We start from the raw sequence: 24,734 nt of genomic DNA on the forward strand, positions 1-24,734 counted from the left end.
TAGGGACGATGTGATACTCGATAAGAGGTCCAAGTCCACCTCTTTTAAACCAGCAGACAAAATAGTCAAATTTCAGGTCCATCCAACGGACCCCACAAAGACGGCCTCCATTGGGGCACAATTAAGTCCTGATGTCGAAGCCACACTACGAGAATTCCTTCGGGAAAATTGGGACATTTTTGCCTCGCACCCTTCAGACATGCCAGGAATCCCACGCAGGCTGGCAGAGCACAGCCTAAATATCCTAAAAGGATTCAAGCCAGTCAAACAAGCTCTACGGCGATTTTCCGAACCCAAAAGACAGGCAATGGGAGAGGAGCTAGCCAAACTCTTAGAAGCCGGATTCATCAGAGATATAAAACATCCGGACTGGCTAGCCAATCTAGTAATGGTACCAAAAAAGGACAAATCCTGGCGCCTCTGCGTCGATTTTAAAGACCTTAACAAGGCCTGTCCAAAGGACCCTTTCCCCCTCCCTCGCATCGACCAAATCATCGATGCTACCGCAGGGCACGATTCATTGTGCTTCCTCGATGCATACTCCGGATACCATCAAATCAAGATGGCGGAGAAAGACCAGGCCGCAACGGCATTCATTACTCCATATGGGCCATTCTGCTTCAACACAATGCCCTTCGGACTCAAAAACGCCGGTGCAACATATCAGCGCATGATTCAAACATGTCTGGCTACCCAGATAGGCAAAACAGTAGAGGCATACGTAGACGATGTGGTCGTCAAGACCAAACACGTCGAAACTCTAATAGAAGACTTGAGGGTGACATTCGACAACCTCCGAGCATATGACATTAAGCTCAATCCGGAAAAATGCGTCTTCGGCGTACCAGCTAGAAAGCTCTTGGGCTTCATCGTATCCGGTAGAGGAATTGAAGCAAACCCGGCCAAAATCCGAGCTCTGTCACAATTGGACATTCCAAAAGACCTCAAGCAGATACAAAAACTAACCGGATGCGTAGCGGCCTTAAGTCGCTTCATCTCCCGTTTGGGAGAAAAGTCTCTGCCCCTCTACCACCTCCTCCGGCGCACCGAACATTTCGAATGGACGGATGCTGCCACAGCCGGACTCGAAGAAATAAAGGCCATACTGGCAACAAATCCGGTCCTGGCCGCGCCCAACCTGGGCGAACCTATGTTATTATATATCGCGGCAACACATCAAGTTGTCAGCGCAGTACTCGTCGTTGAACGAGAAACAGAAGGGCACAGATTCCCTCTTCAAAAACCAGTGTACTACGTATCCACTGTTCTAACTCCATGCAAATCCCGGTACCCACATTATCAAAAGATAGCGTATGCGGTGTTCATGGCATCCCGGAAGCTGCGACACTACTTTCAAGAGTGTTCTATAACGGTGGCCTCCGAAGTACCTATCATATTATAAACAATCGCGACGCAACGGGCAGGATTGCAAAATGGGCTATCGAGCTCTTGCCATTTGACATAACCTACAAACCACGGCGAGCTATAAAGTCGCAGGTTCTGGCTGACTTCGTCGCTGAATGGACCGAAGCCGAACTCCCTAAAGAGTACGGCGCGTACTCCAACTGGATCATGCATTTCGACGGATCCAAAATGTTGGCTGGCTTGGGGGCTGGTGTCGTCCTGACGTCCCCAACTGCAGACACAATCCAATACGTACTTCAAATAATGTACATGGACTCCAACAACGCAGCCGAATACGAGGCCCTTCTACATGGCCTCCGGATGGCAAGCTAGGCCGGCCCATGCGAGGCTGCTACGCGACCACACGCTAAGTGAATGGGCGCATAAGGCACCGAAGAGGAGGTCTCTTTAGGAATTGCCGCCGAAAATTGGGCAAACCAAACAAAAGAAAATAGCTTGTGGGCTGTTGTTTAAAGGCCCAGGAGTAGATGCATAGGGTACAAAATCTTGGGAGCTAGACGCGCCACGGTCTTTTGGGCTTTTCTATAGCTCCGCAATGCCCATGCGCTAATAATGAGTCCCATCAAATTAAACCCATCAGCACAACCTAGCGAAACATTCTCTTACTGTTAGATTGGGCCGCCATATTTAGTTAGGTCATCCAGGAAATCTTTCCTTTGTCCCTATAAACATTGTGCGGGTTAATAAAGTTTCCCGAGGTTGTCTAAAAAAAGATCCTAAAAAAACAAATTAAATCCATCTATTCTTAAAGAAATAAAATCAAATTAACCCCGTCTAATTAACGACACGCGTATGGACATAGAGGGGTTGATAACCGATAGAGATAGGTGTTGAATATATGGTTTGTGCAGGTATATTGTATAGCCTAGTCCACCTCCTAGTCTTTATATAGTTGAGGTTGTGGCCCACTTTGTACTCCATATATACGTGCGCTCTGCACCGATCAATACATCGTGAAGTATTGCCAAAACAATCATTTCCAACATGGTATCGGAGCCAAGAGGTCTCGAGTTCAAGACCCGGCTGGCGCAATTAAAATTGCAGCCCACTTTCGGTCCACGTTTAGGCCTGAGGGAGCCACACATGAGGGGAAATGTTGACGTATAATGTGCTGCCTAGTCTTTTCCATCAGATCGGTCTTTTGGTTGCATTGGCTAGAGCATGCACTTCAACATGGTATCATACCTACGATCCTAACCATAACCCGTGCCGCCGCCGCCACCTCGTGCCGCCGTCGCCGCCGCGAACCTCCACCGTTGCGCCGCCGCCCGCGCTTCCGCCCGCCTCCGCCGTGCCGCCCCCAAGCCACGCCGCTCTCTTCCCTGCCGCGCCGCCGCCCACGCGCCGCCGCACCACCCCTCTAGGTCATGGCCTCCCCCGGTTCCACCAGTACCACCCGCAGCCGCCGCACCAACCCGTTCGAAGGTCCTGATCCCGTCGTCATCCGCGACCTCAACATCCTCGCCCGGGTTCCCTTCGTCCTCGACCACCTCACCTCCACGTACTATGCCTGGAAGACGTACTTCTCCCTCGTGTTCCATGAGTACAATCTCCGGGATCACATCGATGGCTCTGTGGACTCCCGCTTCATGGAGGACGATGAGGAGTGGACGGCCATCGACGTCACTCTCATCCGTTGGTTCTACACCACCATCTCGAAGGACCTCTTCCACACGGTGGTCTCCGTCAACGATGACGCTCACGCCGTTTGGACCAAGCTCAACCGCCTCTTCACCGACAACGCGCTCCAACGCAAGGTCTTCTTGCACGGCGAGTTTTTTGGGTGCCAGCAGCTTGAGTCGTATGTTGATGATTATTGCATGCGCCTCAAGAAGCTTGTTGACGAGCTCCGTGACCTCGGCGAGAAGGTCTCTAATGAGCTTCTCCTCAGCACCCTCATCACCGATCTGAGCGATGACTTCGGGAACGCCGCCTCCAACATCCCCCTCATCACCAACCCGACCTTCCCCAAGATCATCGCGTACCTGAAGCTGGAGGAGTGGTGGATGCGGATGTCGCGCACCCGGGCCACCTACACGGCCCTCACCACCGGTACCCATGGCGGTGTGCCGCCTACCGCCCCGGCCCCACCACCGGGGACGCCCCAGGCCCCTTCCAGGCGTCGCCGCCGCCCGGGTTTCCCTACCCGGCGCCGCCGCAGGCCCCTCCGCCCCCCGCCGAGCAGCAGCAGCGCCGGGGTGGGCGTCGCGGCCGAGGTGGCCGCAAGCAGCAGCAATCGCAGCAGCCGGCTGCCCACGGCAGGGCGCCCCGCCAGCCGCAGCACCAGCTACCGCCGGCGCCCTGGCAGGCCGGCCAGAACCCTTAGACGGGGGTTGTGCATGCGTATTCCATATCTATACCGCGTGCCCCCGTCCCCGGCTCCTTTGGCGCCCGCCCGGGCCCTCATCAGGCCCTGTACGCGGCCCCTCTGGTGTACCAGCCCGCGCCGCTCTATGGCCCCTCGGGCTATGGGTATGTGGCGCCACCGCCTCAGCCGGCGCCGTCTGCCCCGGCCCTCCCGCCGGCGCCTTGGGATCCCGCGCTCCTAGCGGCTCTCCACACCGCCCCCACGCCGCAACAGTACACTGGCGGTGGCGACTGGTACATGGACACCGGAGCCAGGGCTCACATGGCCGCCAACCCCGGTAACCTTCTTGTCGCTCACCCCGTTCACACCGCTGCTCGCATTACCGTGGGTGACGGTTCTTCCATGCCCATTACTCATGTCGGCCATGCTGCTTTTCCTTCTAACTCCATGCCATTATATCTTTCTAATGTGCTTGTTTCTCCTGACATCATCAAAAATCTTGTTTCCGTTCGTTCTCTTACACGTGAAAATCCTGTTACCGTTGAATTTGACATGTTTGGCTTTTCTGTCAAGGATGCCCGTACCCGGATGGTGCTCCACCGATGTGATAGCCCCGACGAGCTCCACCCGGTCCACTCACCTACCTCATCCGTTGCTGCACCCATGGCGCTTTCCGCCGGAGTGGACCTTTGGCACGCTCGTCTCGGTCATCCCAACACCGCCACCCTTCGTCATATTCTTCGGAGTTTTTCATTCACGTGTAATAAGATCGACGATCACACTTGTCATGCTTGTCGCCTCGGCAAACATGTTCGTCTTCCTTTTAGCAATTCCTCGCATGTCGCATCATACCCGTTTGAGTTAATTCATAGTGATGTCTGGACCTCTCCTGTTGCAAGTAACACGGGCTATCTTTATTACCTTGTTATACTTGATGATTTTTCGCACTATGTGTGGACCTTCCCGTTGCAGCGAAAGTCGGACTCTGTTGCCACTCTCACCGCCTTCTACTCCTATGTCTCCACGCAGTTTGGACGTCCCATTCATGCATTGCAAACAGACAACAGGAATGAGTTCGATAACCTTGCGACCGCAACCTTCTCGCCACACACGGCACGATCTTTTGTCTCACTTGCCCGTACACTTCGCAACAAAACGGCCGCGCTGAGCGCGTGCTTCGCACTCTCAATGACTGTGTTCGCACCCTCCTCTTTCACGCCAACGTGCCCCCACGTTTTTGGCCCGATGCGCTTGCCACCGCATCACTGCTCATTAACATTCGTCCTTGTCGCACGCGCGGGAATTTTGCACCTCATCACCTCTTGTTTGGCATGCCACCCTCCTATGCTGAGCTCCGCATCTTCGGTTGCCTGTGCTACCCCAGCATCGCTTCCACTGCTCCTCATAATCTCGCACCTCGGTTTGTGGCCTGCATCTTTCTCGGCTATCCTCCTAACACCAAAGGCTACCGCTGCTATGATCCTATCTCTCATCGGGTGATCACTTCACGACACGTTTACTTTGACGAGATGGTTTTTCCGTTCCAGCAGGTACCTTCGGATGTTGCGGCCGGTGATGGCCGCCCATGTGCCTCTCTTGGGCCGCCTCCCGGCTTTGAGGGTGCCCCCCGCGCCACGGGTCGAGTCTCTCCCCGCTTGGCTGCCCTAGGGGCCGCACCTCCTCGACGCCTGCGACGCCCCCGGTGTCCCCGGCCTCGACCCTGCCGGTGGTCTCATCCGCCGCCACGCCGGCGGCCTCGCCTGCCGCCCCACCGGTGGCCTCGCCGGCGGCCTCGCCCGCGGCAGCCTCGCCCGCGGCCTCGCCCGCGGCGGTCACATCGGAGGCGGGCTCGTCTTCGTCCTCGCCCGCCTCCTCTCCGGACCCGCTGCCCCGCCCGATGACTCGCTCTCGGGCTGGCACCCCTTCGCCCGAGCACGCGGTACCCCAGCGATGAGTATCTTCTCGCTGCTTCCGCCTCTGAGCCGTCTCCTCTCCCATCGTCAGCTCGAGCCGCCCTTCGGGATCCTCATTGGCTTGCTGCGATGCAGGAAGAATTCGACGCGCTCCAGCGGAACCGTACCTGGCAGCTCGTCCCTCAGCCGCCCCGTGCCAACATCATCACGGGCAAGTGGGTCTTTCGGCACAAGACTCGTCCGGATGGCACTCTCGAGCGCTATAAAGCTCGTTGGGTGGTTCGGGGTTTTCGGCAACGCGCGGGCGTGGACTTCACCAACACATTTGTCCCGGTTGTTAAACCGGGCACGATCCGCGCCATGCTCCAGCTAGCCGTGTCCCGAGCATGGCCTGTGCATCAGTTGGACGTGTCCAACGCCTTCTTGCACGGCCACCTGGCTGAGCAGGTGTTCTGTGAGCAGCCCACCGGCTTCGTCGATGCCACGCATCTAGATCATGTGTGCTTGCTCTCCTGTTCACTCTACGGGTTGAAGCAGGCACCTCGAGCCTGGTACCAGCGCATTGCCGCCTTCCTGCAGACGCTCGGATTTACATCGACTCGCTCCGATGCGTCCCTCTTCGTGTTTCATCACGGAGTTGACACGGCCTACTTGCTGATGTACGTCGACGACATCATTCTAACGGCATCCACTGTCATGCTCCTCCAGCGGCTTACTGCTCGTCTTCGTGATGACTTTGCCCTGAAGGATTTGGGTCCTCTGCATTATTTCCTTGGCATTGAGGTGGTTCGACGGTCAAATGGGTTATTCCTGCATCAGCGGCGCTATGCCCATGAGCTTCTCGACCGAGCTGGCATGCTTAACTGCAAGCCCGCTCCCACGCCAGTCGACACCAAGGCCAAGGTCTCCGCTTTGGAGGGTTCGCCTGCCTATGATGCGGCCTTCTACCGCTCCATTGTGGGCGCCCTGCAGTACCTGACCCTGACGCGCCCCGACTTGCAGTATGCCGTTCAGCAGGTCTGTCTTCACATGCATGCTCCGTGTGACTCTCACTGGACTCTGGTGAAGCGTATCCTCCGATACATACGCGGCACCCAGTCCTTGGGACTTACGTTGACGGCCTCCGCCTCCACCGACCTCGTCGCCTACTCTGATGCAGACTAGGCTGACTGCCTGGACATACGGCGCTCCACCTCAGGATACTATGTCTACCTTGGGCCGTCCCTGATCTCTTGGTCTTCCAAGCGACAGCCCACCGTCTCCCGCTCGAGTGCCGAGGCTGAGTATCGAGCAGTGGCTAACGCCGTTGCGGAATGCTCTTGGCTCCGTCAGCTGCTCCAGGAGTTGCTTTGTGATGTTCACAAGGCTACGCTCGTCTACTGCGACAACGTCTCCGCCGTTTACCTCTCCGCCAACCCGGTCCATCATCGTCGAACGAAGCATATTGAGCTCGACATACACTTCGTTCGTGAGCAGGTGGCTCCTGGGCGCATCCGGGTCCTCCACGTCCCGACGGCGCAGCAGTTCGCCGACGTCATGACGAAAGGACTGCCTACTTCCGTTTTCGAGGAGTTTAGGTCCAGTCTTTGCGTCTCCGGCGACGCTTCGACTGCGGGGGGTGTTGAATATATGGTTTGTGCAGGTATATTGTATAGTCTGGCCGACCTCCTAGTCTTTGTATAGTTGAGATTGTGGCTCATTTTGTACTCCATATATACGTGCGCTTTGCACCGATCAATATATCGTGAAGCATTGCTAAAACAATCGTTTCCAACAATAGGTATCAGTATATCTTGCAGTCACGCAAGTGAAGACCGTATACATACTCAAACCGTGTTTGAAACTAGATCGACAAGACATCCGCAGACAGGTGACTTCCCTACGATAACGATTGAAAAGGAAATCATGGTGTCAATTTCGTGGTTAATTATCAACAAGAACGGCGGTGTCAATGTCAGCTTTTGTGGTTCGCTAATTGACATGTAGCTACACATATATCTACTTTGTGCAACCGAAGCCTTGTTGCCACACACTGCAAGCAAGTGGCTGCAAAACAGGGAAAATCTGAAAGCTAGCGCTGGCACGGGAAAGTATATGTGGGTGCAAGCGACGATGCATACGGCTGCATGTCGCGATCTCGCTTTGATTTCGTCTTTTTACTTACAGCGTGTTGATCGAATTAACTAGGCCACAACTAATTATGTTGAGATGCAACCGAGACGGACTAACGGACAATACCATAATACAAAATGCAGTGTTAACTCTATAAGCAAAGTAAATATGTAAATTGTGAACTGCTAGATGATTTTAATTTATGAGACGAAGCGGGATGCCCGCTTGTCCGCTTGCACCATTAAACTCATACTCCCTCCCTCCCAAAATAAGTGTTTCAACAATTATTTTGGGACGGAGGGAGTACGTACGTACCACGTGAGTGTGCCTCTCGACGTGAAAATCTTGACAAGACAAACCAGTCAACATCACATATCAGACAGGATACAGAGTTGCTAGCTAGATACTCTATCTTGGAATATGGCTGCGTAATTTAGCGAGCCAGCTGGGTGAAGGACGAAAGGGAGAGCACATTGTTCGGTCATTATCCACTGATGATCTCGTTCTTGTCCGAGAAGCTTTGAAACGTGCGATCTGAGGAGGTTGCCTCGCCTCCAAGGCGAAGGTGCATACCCTTGGCTCCACACGGCGCGGCCAGGGACGCAGCTAGTACTTTTTTTTTTGAAAAGAAGAAAAATTCCTGTCCTCTGCATTAACCGATGCATGTAGTCATATTGAACATATAAACCCTTCTAGACTCGTAGTCACGACCGTTGCCTCCACGTCGCCTTTAAATCGCTATGCCACCGCCTGTAAATTCCGTGCCCCGTCAAGGGCATTTTAGTCATTTCACGCACAGCATATAAAACGCAGCCCGCCCGTGGAGAAACCCTAGTTGCTGCCTCCGCCCGCACTCGCGCCCCCACCTACCCACGCAGCTCTTTCCCCCGATCCCCTCCCACGAACCCTAGCCTCCTGGTGACGCCGCCCCTTCCTTCCCCCGTCCCCCTCACCCCCCCCCCTCCCGCCGCCGCGAGCCCTTCCCTCCTCTTCGCGTTCCGGGCGGCCATGGACGACTCCATGAGCGGGACCACCGCCGTCGCGGCGCTCGTGGCCGGCGGCGCACACCACGGGGCTCGGGACGTCCGCGGTGGTGCGGGCTGTGGACCGAGATGCAGGGCTCGGGACGTCCGTGGCGGCGCTGCCTGTGGACCGAGAGGCAGGGCTCAGGACGTCCGCGGCGGCACGGGCTGTGGACCAAGAGGCAGGGCCTGTGATGCATTCCGTTCGAGGGGCTGGTCAGGTTGGCACGGGATCTGAGCCACCGTCGATGTATTTCTCGCAGCTTGGCTACTGTTGCTTTGGATCCGGTACGATGCCCATCTCTCTCTCTCTCTCCGAGACTCAACCAGGCACTCACTCGCTCACTCTGTTTGTGCACGCGCGTGTGCGCAGTTTCACATCCCTGAACACCTAAGACTTAGTTCTGAAATATTCAGATGCTCATGTACTGTTCCAACTTGCCATCTTTGTTACTCACGACCTGCTTGCGGAGATACAAAAGATGGAAAGAGAACATTGCTTCTTGTAGATAGTCTGTTAAATTTCCATGAATTAACCCTTTCAGGTTTAGGTCATATTCAGTGGTGTCATTTTCCTGTTTGTACAAAGTATATGCTGTTTGACATTGACACGAAAGGCAGAAAATACAAAAAATGCATAATTTCCAAGACATGATTCTACTAACCTCATTCTCACGTTATCATTCTAATTATTTTTTATTTTTAGTCAATACAAAAGTAGTTTTGGCTGTAGCCACTCTAAAACCATATTTGTTTGCCTCCGCACATAGTTAAACTCAGTCTCATGACACCATTTGTTGTCTTCAGATTTAGATAAAAGCATCACAGTTATCAATTTAATTAGTAGCACCACCGCTATGTGATTAGGACATCATGCCGGCCATCGAGGATGATCTGATCATGCAGTTCTTGTTTGCTGCCGCACATACTTCGCAACCTGCCTTATGGACTGCAGTTTCATTTTTTATGGGTTCTTGAGATATGTTATTTGCAGGGAGCATCCTGATTTCTTCAGTTGCAATTGTTTTGTTCATTTACTTTTTGCCTTCTTGATTGGCTCAAACATGCTCATTGTGAAAGGGCGAGGAGCCGCCGCCATGTTTCTCCCCGAGCTCCATGGTAGAATGGTCTATTTGTATGAGATTGTGTTTAGCGGATGCGAAGAGCTCAGTTCTGGTAAGCTAGACCCTGAGGCGTGCAGCAGGTATGTGGAGATTAAGGAGCGTGCCCATGTGAGCGGCTTCGATTTTGTTGTGCCAAGATCTCTGGTGGCAGGGATTCACTTCGTTTTTTTGGTGATAGTCAGGAGGTTATATAGTTTGATGTTTCTGAATTTTAACAATCATGTTTTACAGTACCCTTGACATGAATGAGATCATTGGGCTTAAATGAGAACGATGAGAACCATCTGTTCTCCATCGCAATTAGCATGTGTTTAAACTACTACTGTAGCAAATGTTTGTCGTACCTTCAGTTTGTGCCGCAGAATCTATGTTTCATTGGCACTTTTGTGTGTGTTTGATTTAGTATCTTTACCCAGGTGCTTGCTAGAGGAGAAGATTAATGGTCCGACACGGCTTCATGATGTATGAGCTAGAGGAGAGGGCATTGGATGAACCAATCAGTTCGAAGTTGTAGGTATGCAAAAACTTCAACATGTATGTATAGTAAATTTGTAATAGCAAAACTCTTGCTTCCTTTCCCATAAGAGAAAAACACCAAATTTTTTATCACCTTAACTTGTCGATGGCATACCATCCTGTCACAAACCCTCAATAATGTGCAACTCTTTTTTACCGGCTCTGAGATATTGCATAGTGATGTCTCACAATTAAGATTATTACTGTGAAAAATAACTGACCTCATGTTATCTCATGTACTTTGGTACTGCCTTCACATAAGAAGTTGTACACTAGAGGCAAGAACATGATGTGTGTGTGTGTGTGTGTGTTTGTGTGTGTCTTTGGGGAGGCCGGGGAGGGGGGGGGTAAAAAACCCTGGGTATGCATTCTTCACTTGAACAGATTCGATAATTTATCCCAATACTCTCTTTGTATTTATGTCTTTGAGGAAATCCTATGATAGATATATTTTGTCTGTTGTTTCATGCATTCTTCAGCTTTATGATTAATACTCCGAGAAATTTGAAAACTTTAGTCATTAAATATATGCCCCAAGAAATTTAGAATGGGACCATGGGATTACCCCTTTTGAGGGTTTTCACCTTACAGAGGAAGAAATTTAACATTTTTGTTTTCAATATCATTTTCCCTGACGGATTACATACAAGTTGTTATTTTATTTACAAACATGTCAAGTGTGGTTTTTTCGTTTTCTGTAAAGATCATTCACATCTATTTTTTTCGTTCCTCCCATCTGGATTTCTGATTTGATTCCAGAGTTTGGAGGTGGATGTTACTAAAGGGAGGAAGTTGATCACAAGTTTTCTTTCAGCAATTGGTGAGTTACAGGTCAGCCCCATCTCACATCACTAAATCTGCAACTCGTGCTTTTTCTTGCTTGATATTAATTCTCGATATTCTTGTCACATCCTTACAGGGATATCATGTGCATATGTATGAGTCTGCTTTGCTTCGGTTGAAGATATATGTGTGCCTGAAGATACAATCTTACATGCATTTTCTGTATGATATGATCACTATTTCATTCTCTGCGTGTACGTAGGTTGCAAGAATGAGAAGGCTCCTCCGTGCTTAACAGGAAGAGACAGGGTCGCAGCCGCACCGCACGACGGCAGGCCATGGCGAGCCGCACCACACCAGGTGGGCTAGAGCGAGCTCCAGCGCGAGCGAGCGCACCCGTCGCCCATGCTGGCGGTGTCCCGGCCACGAGCAACAGGAACATAGGGTCCCTGACCACGGCTGGATCTCCTCCTTCTCCGTCCACATGCGTGCAGCAGGAACTAGCAGCCGCACGGGTCTGAGCTCGGCCTCTCAAGTAGGGTGGCTTCCATGCTGTAGCTATTGTTCTTTTCTCCATTTCTCTGAAGATGCTTGCTATCTTCAGATCTTGCCGAGTGTTCGTCTGAGATTCACTGTCTTGATTTAGTTAGTGGTTTGGATAGTAGTACTCCATGAATTTTCATTTGATCCGCTGTCTGTTGCCGCCGCCGGTAAATTGGATGATTGGTGCAGTTTCACATCCCTAAACCCAAACCCTAAGACTTAGTTCTGAAATATTCAGACCATATTTACTGAAGTGTGTCAGTGTTGGTTTACTTGTGATACTTGCTCCATTGTTGTGTTTAATCATATTGTCCGATCTTATCATATGCTATGCTCGCCAAGTTCAACTATCAATATCTAATTTCTCATCTGATTTTGACACCTTGCTCTTCTGCAGTTTTGTTTCACTTTTCAAGGATGAGTATCTTTACTTTGAAAATGAACCGATCATATTTCTATTGGAAATGAAGTGATGTTGCTTCCCAGGTAAATAACTGAATTCTCTTCTACTTTAGTAGATTCAGTAACTTTGCTTTAGAGTTGTTGTTTAACAGTGGCACTACCCTTGAGTAACTAGATCAATGGCTGCCACTATGTAGATCTTGGTTCCAGTACATATGATAATCATGGTTCTTCTGTCTTGGTCTGATGATTTTATACATGCCAACAAGCAACCATGCGATATGTTCTTTACTTCTGCACCTAACAGCATGTTTTCCCACAAAAAAGTACATGTGCCGCGGCAATCATGCATTTTATCATTTTAATAGCCAGTCAAGTTCGTCCTTCAAATGATACAGAAGGCAGTCAAGTTCCATCCTCTAATTTCTTGTGATCATTGTAGGACCAATTAGGATGTATACCTGAAGGAGTGAATCTACTGGTTCAGCTGAAAATTGATCTCTATTTGGTTTCTGTTTTTGTGTTTGGTTTTGCCGTCCGCTCGTCCTTCGTATGCTCATCCATCTTGGCTGCTCTGCTTGCCTGCTTGTCCACTCTAACTCAGGTAAATGGACCGTTCTTTAATTTGCCCGGGGAACGACTCTTCTTTTACTTGTCTATTCCATAGCATGCCGGTGCACTGACCACTTCATGTCCATTTATTTATTAGGTTCTGCGATCTCTTGTGTTGCTGCATCCTGATCTTCTGCTTTGTTGCATCTCTGTTCTGCCATCGAGGTTTGCTTGCTTTCTATCTAGCTAAAATGCATATTTCCTTTCCTGTACGTGTTGTCATGGTGTTTAAATTGCTGATCATTTTAATTTTGTGGATCTGGCATGCCATCGTGTATTGTTCGGCCTCGTCCCGCTTATATGTCATGCTTGTGTGTGAGTAGAATGCGTCCGCTTATTTCAGTCGTTATACATGTTTTGGAGGTCGTGGTGGCGGCGTAGTGCGGTGTGCTTTATGACGCTTTCGTATCTGTGTGAGGTTGCAGAGGACGTGTCTGTACTTGCTGGGGTAGAATTCAAATTGTGACGGATGGTTGTGCTTAGATTTGGTCGCTGCTGGTCGGTTCTTGAGTTCAGCGCATGAAAACCTGCAACTACTATCAAGCGAACCACAGGTAACTGAACTTCTGATTTGGTGATGTAGACATAGATCTAGCTGATCCCAACTGCTGGAGTATTTTAGTTCTATTGATTTGTAGCATCTATATTATTAGATATACACTTACGGATGTGCTTCTTTAGTGTGCCTTCTCTCATCTCACAGTAAATTGGTTTGTTGTTCTAAATAATTGCTGTAGGAGGGAGCAGCAGGCATAGAAGAAATCCCAATCCAATTTTGCTCAGCTGTAGCATCTTCCACTGACAATAAGTCTGCACAGCAGCCTGGTGAGGTTTGTTCTTGCATTTAAAAACATAAGTCTTTCAGTTGCTCTCTACTCGCTGGTAAAAAAACATAGTGAATTTCCTTTATAAATACCCAACTGAAGAATACCTTAGTTAAATCAATCAATAGTGAGTTGTATTACTAGAGAGTAGAGACGTAAGAAAACGCCCTTAGGTGTGACACTCTACGTGGTTACCTTCTTAGTCCCAGCTATTGACATCATACTGAGATCACACTCTGCCAAGCGGAATGTTTGTTTCTATGTACTTCTGGATGCTAATTTACTGTTCTTGATTTTCATGGGGATATTCCTTTATTATTTGGTTACCTGTCAATGCTCGGTCCTATTTCCCACCTTGTGCTTTGACTTCTTACATTTTTTCTGTCTAAGTTATTAGGCTACTGCTGCCTGGTTTGCGCATGATGAACCACTGGTTATGATGCACTCCTGGCTGGTCTGCCTTTTTTATGCTTTTTTAGTGACAACATTCAGACTTAATGTTTATTACTTCATTTCAGAGTTTTAAATTAAGACATCGTGGTCAATTTATATGGTTTTCTAAAGTTTCACCTTCCCTTTGTCATATTAGTTTGATCAAATCAATGGGAAGCCGGCATTACTTTGATGTACTGGCCTACAGTCTTATTAAGTGCTCCCTCTTCAAACTAATACAAGACCTTTTAGATCACTAAAATAGTGATCTAAAAGGTCTCACATCTTAGCGCACATTTAACTACTTTATTTGCTATACTATTGTGGATGTACCGCAGAATAAAGCAGTCCTCCATTTTTCTTCTCTGCAGGCTGATGTTCTTGCTCAGTATAAGCCAACAATGGAGAAACTGACCAAGCTATCTTTCATGATCAGTTACACACCAAGCCTATATTTTTGCTGCTTCTACATGTTGCTATGATGGTCATTCAGCCCATTTTCTCGAACCTGCACTACAACGAGAAATTTGGGTTGCTTCTTTGTGGCTTCCAAACTTGAAATGTTTGTTTGGAAGTTAGTTTAGATTTTTGTTGTGGATTCACAGCTTCTCACATGTACCATCCTCTTAGACCTTTAGATTTCCAAAGAAACTAAATCAAGATATGGTGGTATGGTCTCAATAGTACAACTTAAAGCCTTCCATGCTTTATATTTTCTCTGAAATTTGCTCTCCAAGAATCATGTATCTATGTTAGATCCGGTGAGAAAAGGCGGCTTCCAAGCAGAGGATGTGGGAGTGTTGACCACAATTGGTTTTCGACTTGGGTGTCTAAATATTCTCGCAATACTTCGCTCCCTCTCGGCCTTTGCGCCATTGGCGCAACGAGTCATCTAGTTAGTTCAAATGATCAATTGATATAAGTTCCCATGATATTGTCCCATCAGTTCAAGTGATCATTGTTGTCTTTGTTTAAGCTGTTCAAGTACAAAATTAGTAGCATTGATCTTTGTGCAGCGATCAGGACGTTCAGCTCTGCCTCCGCAAGCCGTTCACCCCTGCCACAGGAGGCCGTTCGACGATGCAGCACTATCATGTTGTGTTTTTTCAGTACATGTTTTGTGTGCTTTTCAGTTCACCTACTTGATGATTTTATGTCCAATTTCCCCCTGTTTACGTGTTCTTCCTATAGTAAACTAGGTGTTTGTGTTGTGCCTTAATAAGCATTTGAGAAAACCTTGTATGGATCAAAACTATCATATGTTCTTGTAAATGAAGCTCTGCTTCTATTTTGTTTGAAGTTATTTGATACGTCTCTGTCGTATTTACTTTTTCAAACACTTTTGCCCGTGTTTTGGACTCTTAACTTGTATGATTTGGAATTTTTTTCAAATCTATGACGCATTTTATAGCAAATACGAAAACTATAGCAAAGAATAGAGAAAAATCAAAATTAGCACCCCGTCGGCCACGCGTGGCCGAAAAGGGTGTTTTCGGCCTCCTTTGGCCGAAATGGACTTTTCGGCCTTGCCTTGGCCGAAAAGGTGCGTACTTGGGCCGAAAAGACCTTTTTGGTCAGGAGTAGGCCGAAAAGTCCTTTGGGCCCACCTTTTTATGTTAATGGTTGACCGAAGTAGCATGGCTTCACTCTTCAGCTTACGTTAGGCCGAAGCGATTTTTTTTAAAAGAAATTGGTATATAAATACTATGCAACCATTGCCCATCTTAGACATTAAAAAAAAATATTTTCGCGCAACCCTTTTCCCTCAATATTTTCCCGCCACCCGTTTCCCGCCAACTCCTTCCCGTCATATGTTCCCGCCAACCCTTTCCCGCCATACCACAATATACCATTAAATAAATTCTTCATATTTAAAAAAATCATGTTTCTCAAAATCTTTTCCCTTTTTTTAAATGTATATAAAAAATTTAATTTTTTTATATAAATACATTAGCCAGATGCTATCCTATTTGGCTGGTAACACATATACCGAGCGTGAGGTCAGGTTTTTGACTCCATCGCTTGCGCTTTTATCCCATTTTTTTAAATATGAAGAATTTATTTAATGGTATACTGTAGTATGGTGGAAAAGGGTTGGCGGGAAACGGGTGGCAGGAACATATGGCGAGAAGGGGTTGGCCGAAAACGGATGGCGGAAAAGAGTTGACGGGGAAATATTGAGGGAAAATGGTTGCGCGATTCTTTTTTCAGTGTCTAAGATGGACAATGGTTGCACAATATTTATATATCAAAATTAAAAAAAATCACTTCGGCCTAACGTAAGGCGAAGAGTGGAGCCATGCAACTTCGGTCAACCATTAACGTGAAAAGGTGGGCCCAAGGGACTTTCGAGCCTACTCCTGACCAAAAAGGACTTTTCGGCCTACTCCTGACCAAAAAGGTCTTTTCGGTCCAGGTACACACCTTTTCGGCCAAGGTAAGGCCGAAAAGTCCATTTCCGCCAAAGGGAGGCCGAAAACACCATTTTCGGCCCACGCGTGGCCGATGGGGTGCTAGTATTATTAAAGGGTAGTAGGGAAGCAGATACTGGCCGCTGAAAATTATCCGCTCTGGGTATCATCGATCGACTAACCGCAGCCGCACGGCACGGCATCGATTTGAGGCTAATTTCCATGAAGCTAGCGGAAGGAAGGAAATGCCCCGGCAGCGCCCGACCTGAGAAGAAGAAACCAACAAACGGTCAAGGGAAAAGAAGAAATGGCAACAGATATCTGCCGACCCGTCCGTCGTCAGGCTCCGAGCCCCTCGGGTTACAACTACGTATGGTCGCCCACCGTGTTGCTTGTATAGCCACGCAGCCACGCTACTGGTAGCTCCAAGGAGCCTTGTTCCACGGGCGCATTACCATGCACAGTGTCCCTTCTTGGCTGCTAATCAAGCCTCTCCAAGCCGTAGCTGCCAGCCTGCCAAGCTCTAGTGGCCGGGACGTACTTCTACGTACAACAGCCTAGCTGCTGGCTCCATGTACGTGTGCAGGCCATTGCTGCCTACACGCTTCATAGAACAGAGGGTCGCAATATTATATATCCAATGTATACATCCGGTACATCAGTACGCGTATATCAGCTCAATCTGTATACATATACACCGTTGTTCATGACCGGTTGATTGGTTAAACTCGTGGGAATCCCAGCTCTGAATCGTCGCGATCCATCGGCGCCATTTCTTCTCGGGCATATAGTACCCTCACGTGCTTTTTCGTTTCTCAACCCCATTTATTCCACGCGAGAACGCGCGCGTCTCTGTCACCTATGGCTAGGCAGCTGCGTTGCTACCGATAAGATTTCATTCGCGCATCACCTATCAAAATTTGTCTACAAAATCACTATTAGTAGGTGACTAGATCAATCTTTGCAGTTGGCAAACAAAAGATGCCACGTAACTGTGTTCAGCATAAACTAATACTCGTTCTTGATCATGTCATGTTATTCAGTCAATACATAGATTTGTTTGGCACGACAACAACCGTAGGGGATGTTTGGTTTGTGACTAACTTTGCCAAAGATTGCCACACCTAAAGTTAGCAAGTTTGACCAACTTAGGCAAGTGTTTGGTTCTAGCCACACCTTTGTCAAGCCACACTTTGGTCCCACATGACATACACACAAAAAGTGTGGCAAGATTCCCTTAGGCTTGCCAACTTGTGGCTTTCATTTTGATGAACTAACCTTAGGCAAGCTTAATAAAAATGTATGGCAAAGTATGACAATGCTAGACCTAGAACCAAACAGCCCTGTAGTTACTAAGAGCATGGCTAATAGTGTAGCCTGGCTATATGAAACTAACATGTCATATATAGTCGACATCTATAGTTACTCATAATTACAATTAGTATTTTTTTACCTTTTCTCTTTTTTCGTCTGTATATCTATTGTATTTGCCTAGAAGCTAATGCATATGCAAGCCTCTTCCTTAAGAGCTGACTCCATTTTTTTCATGTTTTTCTTCTTCACATAGACAAAAAAAGTCATGTAAGCGGCACATTTCCAATTATGAGCTCGTGCTCATCTAAATTTGGTGAAGAATAAATTCAAAAATAATACTAGAAAAATTTCTCAGGAAAAGAAAAGCAAAATTGGATCGAAACTATGCATAAACAGTAAACTTTTTCATAGACCCAAAATTTGTCGTTTTTGCTGAGAGCTACTCAAACATGCAAATGTTCCGAAATTTGGCACAAACATCACGCACTCGGGCATCTTTCTCCATAAAAAATTTCGAAATTTTGAATTTATTTACTATTTTTAACGATTTTTTCACTCCCGAACCCATCTAAGCCTTGAAGCCAAAACGCCTCACTCCGTAAGCGGACTATAAATCTGCCATTTAACTTGCTCTAATGCACCAGCTTAGCACATGTCAATATATACTACCAGTACAAATATTATGGCTTTGTGCATCACTTCAGGAAGAGGATGAGGGTAACCTCTTTTTCACAAAAAAAAGTACTAATAGGTTAGGATCATCATGTGGCATGCTTGTTCCTGGCTCCCCACAATTAACATAGGTGGTGATCGAGCGGTACGGTACTAATCCTCGACCCCATATGCTACTTCTCTAGTGAACTGCTCCCTCCGTCCCTAATATAAGAGTGATTTTGAGATTACACTAGTGTCTAAACGCTCTTATATTATGAGACGGAGGAAGTATTATTTAACTTTGTTTTGGAAGAATGGACTGTTATTTAACTAGGTCTGTATATGTAGGTCTTGCTGGTGTTGTGTCCAAGGCCCCGTCTATCAGTTGGCATATCAGCAGTGATATGGTCTATCTGAAACTGCAGAAATGAAATTTGCGTCGAATGTAAGACGATTCAAGATCCTTCTATGATTCTGCATAGATCATGTGCTTTGCTTAACTCTTGGTCTATACTGAAGAAAAATAACAGAAAAGATAAAGGGAACTGACATGAGGGGTAAAGTTGCTCGAACAAGTTCCAAGTGAAGTTTTCAACGCAGCTAGAGGTGTGGACGACAATCCTTCATTCCTTGGGCAAACCAGAATGGTTGCCGGTGACGGGAGAGAGCATTTTCGGATTGGTGCACGAGTAAAGAAGATACCGGACAGTATAAGAAGACTATAAGGGCACTATTCATCTTGGTCATGTGGGAACTATGAAAGCACCGCAATGCCATAGCCTTCGACGGAGCCACGCCATCCAAGGACTATGTCATCCTTAGGATCGGCAAGGAAGGACAAGCATGGAAGCAAGCGAGACTACTTAAAGGCGATATGAATGACTTCTTTCGAGATGTGGAAGCGTCGGCTAGATCAATAAATTAGTCTATAGTTAGAGTAAAGAAAATACCAGACTCTTTACCCCCATCCTCTTCTTTTATAGTATAGTACGCATAGTCGTGCATATTCGAGAGACAAAAAAGAAGTTGGTGCCCCGAAGTTCTTAAGATTACAAGTGGATGATGAACAGGAAGATTCTAGGGATCCTATCTTGATGCCATCCGAGCGGCTGCCAAAAAATGAGGATCTGCATCTTGTTGTTTCTTTAGAGCGATTTTATCTTTGGTCGAGTCGTGTTTTTCATTTTCTTTTGGCGCTACCTGCAGTTTGGTTGTTGCTACTCCTTCCTTATTATACGATGTAAGGTTGTAAGTGTTTAACTACATGAAAGTTGGATAAAAATGATTAAATAATACGTATGTGTTTGGAGTGTGAGTGTAGAGGGCATGCGTCCTCACTCTCCAGATCACCGGCTATATGTAGTTTCTGTCTACGGTTAAAGCAAGTATAATAAGGTGATGTAGGCGGGCTGAGACTTAAGATATTATACCTTCATGTGTTGGATGAGAGAGAAGAGAAACGGGTTGTAGAATTACAGCGGGCTGTAGCACGGACTCCAAAAAACTATGTAAGAATGTACGGTGGGCCATGTAGTAAAAAAGTAGTACTTTTTTGCAGCCCACTACTATACATGTTGGCTATTACATTGGCTATAGATGGCATGACAATATGTTATAGCCATCAGTCGACTATATTATTAACCATGCTCTTAGTCTTGTATTGAAGAGTAGAGCATTCTGGAGAACGAGCTTCATGGAGCTCTTTTTTTTCTTTAATAATATCATACATTTTTGAGTTTCATAAAGAAAAACATTCTACATGTTCATATCGATGTATTTTACATGTGTATAAAGTCTGATGATGAAATACATTATGTTGAGAGGTGCACAAAAAAGACAAATCTGTGGATATTATAATAGTGAACGGTGTGTGTGCGGTTCACCATTTTCAAAATCATGATTTTTTTTTCTTTTTATTGTAGCTGTCTTTTATAATTTATATCATCTTCAAAATGTATAAACCTGTATTATACATCCATATTGTGATTTTTCGAGAATTTTTGAAACTTCAAAATGTAACTTTTCGTTTTCTTAAGCTCCACGTACCTTGTTTTCCATTTAGCATTTTCGTGTACTGAAACTACTATTAATGGAAATCGGGGGCAACCCGTTTTGCTAAAAGAAAAGAAAATGCTCAATCCAAGGATCGGCCTAGATAGTATAGACGGCAATTCCGCAAAGAAAAATAATACTCCCTCTGTAAACTAATATAAAAGCATTTAGATCACTACTTTAGTATTCTAAACGCTTTTATATTAGTTTACGGAGGGAATAGTAAACGACAAGCGCTCAGCCGGTATACAGAAAAGGTAGAACTTGGCAAGAATGTGTAAGGCTGCGCGGATCACTTAGCCGGCGCACGCCAGCCGCACGCGCCTCCTCCGGCCGGTCTGCGTTGCCTCGCACGTACGGTACTCATTTCGATCGGCCCCTCTTCCACGACGACGGAGGCACCAACGATAGCAGCATTTCCTTTGTCAGTTTCGGCGTCACACGCTCATCTACTGGTGGCGGCACTTCGTTGCATGTCACTGCTGAAAAATGAACACGACCTTCCTTTTTACGATCCGGGCCACGAAAAGTACGTGCACCCGGCCAGCTAACTACATTGACAGATATCTTGCTTGATGATTTCCATGAAGCAACCGGGAATTAATTCATCTGAATCAAAGGCATCGCTGTCTTGACATTTGAAAGTTTCACAGGCACCATTTTCTACGGCGGTGGCAGGCCTGGTGCAGCGACGAATTTCGTCGGCCTGCCGTCCGCGGCAAAGAAATGATCCAAAGCAAACCAAAAATCTTCCTTCTTTAATTTTCCCTTCTCGCACAAGCAAATCCTTTACGCACCTAATTTGAACAGCTTGCCTTGCAATTCAAACACGAAACGAACCGCACGAAAAACGCCGTTCACATCTCCGAAAGTCCCAACTAGAAAGAACAATTCTGATTTTTCATTTTCAGAGAAAAAAAGGACCATTCCTTCTTCTTTTTTTGATTCCTCTTGCTTAGTCGAGAGTGTACAAATCGACCTCTCAGTCTCACCGGTCCCCAGGCCCCACCGGCCGGTCGGACCACCGACCAAATCACAACCACACAGCACTCATCCGTCAACATCCCAGCAGTCCATTTCAGGGGACACCAAAATGGACAAACAAACAAACAAACAAATAAATAACAAATCAGCATACGCAACACCGTATACGTACCTACATACGGTGTATGCATGATTCTACGATGCACGTACGCGTATCTACAGCGTAGGCTCTCGCACAGCCACACGGTTTACACGTGCGTGCTCTACATTGCACGCGCAGACGGGCGCTTCAGCGCCGCTCCGGCGCCCGGTACGGCGTCCACGCGCCCAGCGGCGACGGCGTGCCCTTCCACACGTGGGCCGGCGTCCGCGTCGTCATCGCGCCCGGCGCGTCGGACACGCGCCACACCTTCACCGACCCGTCGAGGCTGCCGCTGTACACCACCCACCGCCGGTGCCCGTCCGCGTCGACGGGCTCCTCCTCGTCCATGGCCACGCACTTGACCGGCCCCGTGTGGCCGCTCAGCACGGCGAGGCGGGAGTGGTCAGCGCCCTCGTCGCGCCGCCACACGGCGATCGTCCGGTCGGCGGAGCCGCTCACGACCACGCGCCCCGCCACCGCGAGGGACAGCACGGCCATCTTGTGCCCGCGAAGCGCCCCGCCGTTCCTCGGCGCGCTCTCCCGGTCGGCTCCGCGCCGCCACTGCCAGTGGGTCACGGCCCCGTCCGACGAGGCCACGTAGACCACGCGCGCCTCCGCCGCAACGGCGATGGCGGTCACCGCGCTCTCGCCCTTCCGCAGCACCCGCTCCATGACGTGCCTCGTGGCGCCGCCCTTGCCGTCCTCCCGCCGCCACACCTTGACCGTGCCGTCCGCGGAGCCGGTGAAAGCCAGCGCGTCAAACCCCGCCGCGGCCACCGTGTTGACAGCGTCGTCGTGGGCGCGCACCGACTCGAGGCACCTTGAGTCGGACACGCGCCACACCTTGAAGGTCCTGTCCCACGACCCGGAGTAGAGCAGCCCGGCGTCAGCGTCCAGGCTGAGGCACGACACGGCGTCGAAGTGCCGCAGCCAGACGGAGCTGTGCCGGCGCCGCGTCTCGATGTAGTGCGACGGCCTGACGGAGCTCCTGAGAAAGTCCCCGAGCTTCGGGAGCGAGCCGACGCGCTTGTGCACGGCAGGGTCGTCGGCGGACGCGCGCCACACGCGGATCTTGCCGTCCTGGTGGCCGGTGTATATCCTCCCGTCCCCGGCGACGACGATGGCCTTGACGAGCCCGCTCCCGCACTGGAACCCGGCGAACTCTCGGCGGTCCCTCCACACCCGCACGTTCTTGGAGTCCGTGCCGGTGTACAGCAGGTCCCCGGCGGCGGCGAGCGAGTACACGTGCCCGTCCTCCTTGACGAACGACCCAAGGAGACCCGTCTCGTCCGCGGCGCCGGCCGTCAGCGCCGCCCCGGCGCCGAGCCCCGGGAGGTTGACCCACGGCGACGCGACGTACGGCGACGGGGACGCCGTGGCCGACGTGCTCGCGCTCCCGCTGGTCGTGGGCGAAGGCAGCGGGGAGCACCCGTCGTCGTTGGCCGCCGCCACCGCCGGGTCCGGCCGCAGGAACTGCAGCAACTTCTTGTGATTCCTCATGGCACAACGAAGAATCGTACACCACTCACAAACGCAACACCAGCCACCGATCGTTCAACAAAGTATCGAGTCTCTGCGGCCTTGGAGGGATCGAGCCGGCTGCCAAAATTACTCGGTGAGAAACCGAAGAGGGAAGGGTGAAGGAACCGAGGGATGTCGAGAGTGACGCTTTGGCGGTTCGGCGAAGAAGAAAGATTTTCAGCTGGGATGGCGCTGGTGCGCGGGGTATATATAGCGGCGGGCCGGCGGGGTGGCGGGGCGGGGCGGTCGCGCCAGGTGGACGGCCGAGGTTTGGAGACGAGGGGTTGCTTCGGCCTTTGCGGGGAGCATGTGGTCCGATGGGCCGGGCGGGACACGCGGCATGCTGTGGAGACGGTGCGGTACAATGATTTGCATAGCGGCGCAGGTGAGTGGTGCAGTGTTGGTGCTGGTGGTGTGCCCCCGCAAATCGCACTGAGCCACACGATCGATCGTACGGCGGCAAATGTCAACTTGGCGTCAGAATTTGAATGCAGTTCCCATGTAAAAAGTTGGCACGTCAAGCTATATTCAAGCTAACTAGACTGCTGCATAGTGTGTGGATACGTTGAGTAATCAAGCAAAAGTCAAACCCAAATCGATACTAGTACGTGTAGATGGAAACAGATCGATTGGGCAGCGAAATCTCCAGGTTGCAAGGAAATCGTATCGGTAGCAACGCAGCCGCCGAGCTAGGTGACAAGTACGCCGCGCTCATTTGACTTGACCTGCAACCACAACCACACGACAGGCCGGGTCTAATATACTAATCCCAGACGCTAATTATATATAGACGCAGCACTTTGCCCTTTGACAAAGTCTCGGATCACGTGAAAGTTATACTACGTAATGAACTTGGAGCGCATTAGTCCATGTTGATTCGGCTCCTTGGGACGTGTTAGCTCGATCCTTCCTCGCCGTGTGGTGTGGAATCGACCTGACGTGTCGACCTGGACGACAGAGACGCTAAGTTAACAGCTGGTACGTGCGTTGATGAGTTATTACCGGGTTGAAAAACGGAAAACATGTGACAGTCTATCCGTGGGAAAAAATGGCGCCGAAGGATCGCGACAACACGGTGAAAGTCAAGCGTGACCGAGTGATCATCACACTGATTGATTCTGGATTAGGGTACGTGCGTACTCGTGATGTCATATACTACCAGGCTAACTTCAAAGTGAGATTCCGATGAGATCAATCAAGCAGTATTGTTGTACATAGTACATACGAATCGGCTGCCATAGTTTGTTTGGCTTCTAGAAGCTCCTTTTATATCGCGAGAAAGTTTAAAAGGTTATCAGAGCGAGCCAAGAGAAAAGCACCCCACCAATTTATCATGCACATGGGCCCGTACGTGCAACAAGGGTCCACGTGAATGCATGCAATACATAGCTAGTGCCGCACTGCCGCCACAAAGCAGCACGCACGGTGGGTGGCCATATATACCTACGTAGTGTTGGGTGATGCAAACCGACCAGGCGGCTGTTCCGTCCCCGCACTTTTCTGCTCCAAATATCTATCTACCTTTCCGAGCTTTGTGATCTACGACTACGAGCAGGAGGAGAGGGAACCGCTGGCTCCGCGCCACGTGCCCCGGCAGCAGCACACCAAACCTCCATCGCCATGTGCCATGTGCCACGCCC

General features: G+C 49.2%; 1 protein-coding gene and 2 long non-coding RNA genes across 3 annotated transcripts; 2 read left to right on the top strand and 1 right to left on the bottom strand.

Annotated features, from left to right (window-relative positions):
- The first annotated feature begins 10,293 nt into the window (after positions 1-10,293).
- Positions 10,294-12,196, top strand: LOC123115729 (uncharacterized). The gene is made up of 4 exons (XR_006456709.1): positions 10,294-10,418; positions 11,180-11,251; positions 11,340-11,738; positions 12,144-12,196. It is a non-coding gene; the product is annotated as an uncharacterized lncRNA (long non-coding RNA).
- A 549-nt stretch (positions 12,197-12,745) lies between these two features.
- On the top strand, positions 12,746-14,850 carry LOC123115730 (uncharacterized). The gene is made up of 4 exons (XR_006456710.1): positions 12,746-12,925; positions 13,186-13,314; positions 13,498-13,590; positions 14,388-14,850. It is a non-coding gene; the product is annotated as an uncharacterized lncRNA (long non-coding RNA).
- Positions 14,851-21,326: 6,476 nt separating this feature from the next.
- On the bottom strand, positions 21,327-23,320 carry LOC123115731 (protein JINGUBANG). Its single transcript, XM_044536831.1, has one exon. The coding sequence runs from the start codon at positions 23,071-23,073 to the stop codon at positions 21,721-21,723; it is 1,353 nt and encodes a 450-aa protein (XP_044392766.1). The 5' UTR covers positions 23,074-23,320; the 3' UTR covers positions 21,327-21,720.
- Between the last annotated feature and the right edge of the window lie 1,414 nt (positions 23,321-24,734).

Source organism: Triticum aestivum, chromosome 5B, assembly GCF_018294505.1.
Source record: "Triticum aestivum cultivar Chinese Spring chromosome 5B, IWGSC CS RefSeq v2.1, whole genome shotgun sequence".
Classification (NCBI taxonomy): domain Eukaryota; kingdom Viridiplantae; phylum Streptophyta; class Magnoliopsida; order Poales; family Poaceae; genus Triticum; species Triticum aestivum.

What these genes read in the sequence shown, in the direction of transcription:
- LOC123115731 (XM_044536831.1), bottom strand. Translation starts at nt 23,073, where the DNA reads ATGAGGAATCACAAGAAGTTGCTGCAGTTCCTGCGGCCGGACCCGGCG.